Raw genomic sequence first — 6,754 nt, forward strand, 5'->3', positions numbered from 1 at the left:
CTTAAAAACGTGTATTTTAATCTTTTCAATGTTTTCTTGCTTTTATTTTGTATTGTTTTTTTGTTTGTTTGTTTTTTTTTTTACATTATTGTCTTTTGGGTATTATTGTCTTTACACTTGTTAAAGCACTTTGTAACTTGTTTTGAAAAGTTTGAAAAAAAAATAAAGATTATTATTATCATTATCCTAAATTGTCCTTAGGTGTGAGCGTGAGTGATTGTCTCTGTTTGTCAGCTTCTAATGTCCTGTTTCTTTGTCTACTCCAGTTGTTCCCTGTGTGTGAAGACGTTGCCTGCCTACCTGCCAGTCAGTCTGCCCTGAACTGAGCTTTAGGATGCCATTGTCAAATCCCCACAGAATCTGGAGTTCTGCCTGGTTTTCTCCGTGCACATTGAAAATAAACCTGCCTGAGTTTTTTTACATCTGCCTTGTGTCCGCTCTTGAATCCCTTTAGTGAAAACCTGGTAACACATGGTACCAGGATGCACTATAGTAAGAAAATAAGCCGGCAGTGTGATGCTTTGGACCATGTTCTGCTGTGGAACCTTGGGTCCTGCCATTCATGTGGACGTTACTTTGACACGTAGCACCTACCTAGGCATTGCTGCAGAACATGGAAACAGTGTTCCCTGATGACAGCGGCCTCTTTCAGCAGGATAATGCGCCACAAAGCAAAAACACTTCAGGAACGGTTTGAGGAACAACAACGAGTTCAAGGTGCTGACTTGGCTCTCAGTCTAGTCCAGCATCTGTGGGATGTGCTGAACCAACAAATCCCCACCTTGCATACAGGACTAAATGGATCTACTGCTTGGTGCCAAAAGCCACAGCACACCTTCAGAGGTCTAGTGGAGTCCAGGTGTCAACAGGTCAAGGTTGTTTTGGTGGCTATAAGGGAGACCTGCACAATATTAGTCAGGTGGTCAAAATGTTATGGCTGATCGGGTTATTTAATGATATGTAAAGAAAAATATCTCGCAGAGGGTGAGGGCAGGGAGTCAGGGCAGAGGGTGAGGGAAGAGGTGAAGGACAGGGTGAGGGCAGAGGGTGAGGTCAGAGGGGAGGACAGGGGTGAGGACTAACAGGCGGCTAACTGGAGTCTTACTATGAACTCTGAGGGTGAGGGCAGAGGTGAAGGACAGGGTGAGGGCAGAGGGTGAGGGCAGAGGGTGAGGGAAGAGGGTGAGGGCAGAGGCGAAGGACAGGAAGGACAGGGTGAGGGCAGAGGGTGAGGGCAGAGGCGAAGGACGGGGTGAGGGCAAAGGGTGAGGTCAGAGAGGACGGCAGAGGGGAGGACAGAAGGGAAGGACAGGGTGAGGGTGAGGGCAGACGGGAGGACAGGGGTGAGGACTAACAGGCGGCTGACTGGAGTCTTACTATGAACTCTAGTCTTACGGTCTATGGAGTCTGCAAACACCTCTCCGTAGATCATCCAGTACGGCATGTAGAAGATGTTTCGGGCCAGACGCCATGTTGGCTCCTCGTCCGGGTGGAGGATAGCCTGCCGAGCTACGCCGAAACTCATCAACACCACCAGCATGATGACCACGAAGTACAGCATGTCGATCATCTGGACGACCATCAGACCAAAGGCGTTTTTTATCACTGAGATTTATGAAACTTAAAAACAGTTTGTTTGTCTTTACAACAAATTTTAAATGTTTCACAGAGAAAACTTCAGAGACAGAAATAAATATTACAAAGTCCAGACTGAAGAAACACGGAGCTGAATACAAAAAATAAATTCTAAAAGTTGAACAGTTACTTTTATCAGTTATTATTTTGCTCTGCCCTGTAACACTGTGTTAGCCCATTGTGAACCTGAAGACTAAAGTTAACTGTTTCATTAGTATCGATGTCATCTTGTGAAGGCGTACCATTTTTCCGATCATCATGACGTAGGGTCCCAGGTACTTGTTGACTCCGAAGATGTCGAGGACTCGGATGTACCAGAAGATGATGTCGACGCAGTAGATGACGCGTCCGTAGCCCATGGACGGCTCGCTCTGCAGCCGCAGCAGCAGACCCAGCAGGAAAACGGAGATGGCCGCCAGGTCGGTGATGTTCCAGTAATCCTCCAACCAAACGTTGATCTTCTGCTTCAGTTTCCCCGGCTCCGACATCAAGATCTGGCAGCAGGGGTACATTAAGATAAGTATTACCTCTACACAACAGTTTCGCTTCACCCTGTTTCACCACCCCACTATTCACAATGTTCATTTTTATCATTCAGCCCGCCCCACCGGCCTACATTCAACAATACAACATCAGTAATATCAAGGTGAAACGTCACTAAGCGATGCAGGTGAACAGGTGAAGGGCAGAAAGTCTGATCACTTTAATAACTTTTTCGTCAGTTTGTAATGCCCTGGGGGAAACCCTGTAGCGTCACTTTTGAACTCTAAAGGCAGGTGTAGGATGTTTAACACAAAAGTAAGTAAGGGGGTGGTTGGGTGGACAGGAAAAACTGGACTTTCACACAGGAGGCCGGTGTTCATTTCTCGTGTGGAACAAAAACTCAGAATTTAATGTTTTAATTTAAGTCACGTGGGTTACATAGATTAGCTAGGTTGTTGTTATTTTAACCTAAACCACGATCTTTTCCTGAACGTTTCACAACGTTAACCACTAGTTTTATTTTGAAAGTCTAACCGGATATTTATTCTTGCTAACTTGACCGTGGAGCCCTACATGTACAAAAACAAAGCTAAAGTGTACCCAGGGCGTCCATATGAGAAGCGTTGGGATGAGAACGTGTTGGGAGCAGAGCCCCAGAAGTGTTTCAGAGTTTACCTGTCGGACCTTCTCCAGTCCCAGAGTGATGATGTAAGAGATAACGATCCACTCCTGCAAAGACGGCCATCGCTCCATCTTCACCAGGATGATGTAGTTATACAACATCAGGTAAACCAGGTAGGAGATCTGTCGCACACACATTTAATTCTCAGGTCACATGTGTCCCTTTGACACGGTCAGTATCTTTATTATCATCTTCATTAAAAATCTATTGGTTGTGACCTTTTAGAAAAACAAGTAACAAAGCAGTTAAACTGAAGAAGATAAATCTCATCATCAACGAACTTTAAGCGTTAAACCATCATGAGCTTCTATTTGTGAAAGAAACTTTAGATCAATATGCGGTTGATATAAATTATACACAGTATTTATATATTCTAAAACTTTCCGTGTTGAACCAAAACTTGGTGAAGGGAGTGTTGTAGAACTCGTAGATCTTCCTCCCGATGGGAGTCCTCCGGTGTTTCTTCTGCTCTTCTTCTTCGTCTCCTTTCTTCGACGTAGCGTCAATGTTGGAGACGGCGTCCTGAAACAAACTCTGAGTCACTCAGACTGCTCTGAACCAATGACCACTCTCTGCTCTGGCTGTTTGGTACCTTGCTGGATTTGTTGTCGTCTTTAGATCTGCTGTCGTCGTTCTCTTTGGACAAATGATTCGAGGCTTCATCTGCCAGACGAAAGTCCAGGAGGAGAATCGCAGGAGGAAAAACGATCCCTAAAATCACCTGGAGACAGGATGAGGACATAAGTATTATTATTATTATTCCTTATCCTAGCCGGAAGCCAATTTTCAGTTTGTTGTTAGCAAATGAATGAATGAACCTTCCAGGCTAACGTTGGCTGGGATAGTCACTTCACTGGCTTCAAAGCTTCACCGCTCGACAGACAAGTTAGAACATGAGGAAAACCTGTGATGGCTTCTCAGACCTGGTCCCCAGCTTGTCTAAACGTGCATCAGTGTAGCTGCTGCCAGGTTATTTATTTATATATTTGGAAAAGCCAGTTTCACATACTTGTTCTTACCAGGAAAAGCTTAACGGCGAGCCCTGAAGATTCACAGCAGTTCCCATTGAGTCAAACATCTGTTTCCACGATAACACAGCAGTTTATTCGTGTCAGATTTCTCAGCTGTGAGGCCAGCTGGACATTTTACTCCTCTATCTGTGTCAGCACTCGTGTGACCTTAATGGTAATATTTGTCAGCGGTGGGATGACAGGGTTTTCAGATAATCTGGAGTTTTGTTTTTGTTGCCAACTTGAAAAAAAGAGCTTTTTGGGGGGGAGTGAAAGTAATATAGTGACGTAACGAGTTACTTTTATCACCCACTAATAAGTAAAGTAATGTTATTAAAGTATTGTTAAGGAGTAATTTATTACAATTTCAGAGTAACTTGCCCAACACTGTCTGTGAGTAAAATGTCTGGCGTGTTTAACTTCTCAGATGGTAAGACGATGTGTAAACTGATGTGTAAAGTCTGATTTATACTTCTGTACAAATTAAGCTTAAGACTGACTGAACACAGCACCTGCTCCAGGTGAGACATTCAGATCACACCAGGTGGAGGCGAGGTCAGCGCTCGTCACCTGAACGTTTGTTTGTCTGATTTCACTGTTTTCAAAGATGCATTTAAATGTTTTCTCTCAGGTCCTGCAGGCTCCGGTCCAGATCCCACACAGACCGGAGACCTGGCAGTCCCTCAGGGAGTGCTGCTGGTACCTTGAGGCTGTTGCTCTTGCCCATCCTCAGGCAGCCCATCCACATGTCCGTTAGCAGCATCTGGCTGCAGGTGTGTGCGATGAAGTCTCGATGTTTGGCTGCGACAGCCAGCTTCAGACAGGTGGAATTGCTCCAGTTCTTCAGCTCGTAGGTCAGCAGCTTCATGGCCACCTGCTCGTCGTGTTTGTACGACTGATCCAGCAACTCGTAGGCCAGCTGACCAAACTCCCTGCACACAAAACACACTCAGTCTACAGACTCACCAGCGCCCCCCTCAGGCCATGACGGGCTCTGCACACCAGGGAACTTCAGGTGTTGTGACACTTTCGGTCTAAGCCCCCTGGGCTCTGGTTCTGTGGGACTCACTTGGAGTTGTTCTCCAGGTCCTGATAGATATCGTCCACCAGCTCGCTCTGGGACGACTCGTGGGCCATTGCCTTGTAGAGTTTACAGGCCACCAGAGCCTTGGCCATGGCCTCCTCGCCCCGCTGCCACAGGAACAGCGCCATTTTCTGGCGCTTCATCAGCACGGCCCACACCATCAGCTCGTGGAACGGGTACTGAAACCTGCTGACTTCGGGGTCGTCCACGTCGATGTCCACCTCCTCCTCCTTCTTGTTCTTCTTTCCTTTACCCTTCGGACGGGGCTCGTCGTCCTGCAGGAACCACAGGTGCGAGTCCACGTGTCAGAGACTTAGACCACCATCAGCTCCGTAATACAGTTTGTAAAATTAAAAATAAGAACAAACCTCCATCCCAAGAAGTTTCAGAGCTTTCGGCTGCAAAAGAAAAGACAACATGTTTGTTAGTCCAGAAACATTCTGATGTTGGAGCCACAGGATATTTATGTTCCTCGTGTTTCAGGGAGCAGGAAAGAGTCTAGTTAAAGGAGAAACTTCACACTGTGTTAAGAAAAGACATATTTGTTTATATTTGTGGGACGAGGATCAATAGCTTTCTGTTTATTGTGTTATGCACCAAAAACCAAAACACCAGAGCTAATTCTTCCATGTGAAAACCTGACGGTGAGGCCTGAATGTAAGGAAGAGAATGTGCCTCCGTGCTGCCACCTGGTGGATCATCTCCAAACAGTTTTGATTAATATTCAGTCAGAATGAAGCGCAGCAGAAATGTGTGAAGCAGTGTCGACTCTCTGAGGGGGTTTGCTCACTCGTTTCAGTCCGTACAGGTTGTTGTAAAGCGCCCTGAAGCTCTTCCTGGTGTATTTGCAGCGGTAAGCTCCGCCCATCAGGAACTCCAGCACCAGGCCGATATCGATCAGAGTGATCTGGTAGTCTGGGGGGAGATTCCCCTGAAACACAAATGTTTTACACATCTTTTAAAGTAACGAAGCAGTTAAACTGAAGAAGATAAATCTCATCATCAACAAACTTTGAGTGTTAACCCATCGTGAGCTTCTATTTGTGAAAGAAACTTTAGATCAATATGCGGTTGATATAAATTATACACAGTATTTATATATTCTAAAACGTGCCGTGTCGAACCAGAATTTGGTTAAGGGAGTGTTGTAGAACTCGTAGATCTTGAACTGACATAACTCTGAACAGAACTCTACCTCCACCTGCTGGCATGTAAAGCCGTCTCCTACCAGCGCTGTTCCAAAGACTACTATTCCTGTCGTCATCATCAGGCATAGACCAGTAAACCGAAATGTGCACATCCCACACAGCAATATAAGTAATCTCTTAAGGATTAGGACAACTGCACCAACTCCAGCACCCAGAACAAACTCATTTAAAAAATGATTTTATCTTGTCTGCTATCTATCTAGAATCTAGATTTTATGTTTTTAACTGATTCATGGTTGCAGATGAATGACTATAGCCAGCTAGCTGAACTGTGTCCGCCTCAATATGATTGTTTTAGTCAACCGAGGGTCAGTGGTCGTGGTGGTGGGCTAGTGAGCGTGTATAGGAAAAATTTAAAATGTCATCAAGTACGCTGTGATGAATTTAACTCCCTTGAAGTTCTCACTCTTAAAGTTGGAGGGCTCCACCTATCATACTTGTTATAATTTAATGCCCCCCAAAACCGCCTGGAGGATTTTTATCAGAACTTCCTGAATTTTTATCTACTCTGATTTGAAATTATGACAGAATTGTTCTTTGTGGCGATTTTAATATTCATGTTGATGACCCCAACAATGTTAATGCAACTGACTTTTTAAATATGGCCACTTCTTTTAACTTCAAACAACATGTCAAAGGGCAAACACATAAC

The 6,754-nt window shown here is 45.0% G+C and overlaps 1 protein-coding gene across 1 annotated transcript; it reads right to left on the minus strand.

Moving 5' to 3' along the window:
• Window positions 1–1,105: 1,105 nt before the first annotated feature.
• Window positions 1,106–5,825, minus strand: LOC123965276 (transient receptor potential cation channel subfamily M member 1-like; the record flags this gene model as incomplete). The annotated part of the gene is made up of 9 exons (XM_046041842.1): window positions 1,106–1,570; window positions 1,878–2,129; window positions 2,794–2,922; window positions 3,158–3,322; window positions 3,393–3,521; window positions 4,514–4,742; window positions 4,880–5,169; window positions 5,263–5,292; window positions 5,685–5,825. Coding segments are annotated over 9 exons (1,830 nt in total), but the record flags the coding sequence as incomplete, so codon positions are not given.
• Between the last annotated feature and the right edge of the window lie 929 nt (window positions 5,826–6,754).

Source organism: Micropterus dolomieu, unplaced genomic scaffold (genome assembly GCF_021292245.1).
Source record: "Micropterus dolomieu isolate WLL.071019.BEF.003 ecotype Adirondacks unplaced genomic scaffold, ASM2129224v1 contig_9041, whole genome shotgun sequence".
NCBI lineage: Eukaryota > Metazoa > Chordata > Actinopteri > Centrarchiformes > Centrarchidae > Micropterus > Micropterus dolomieu.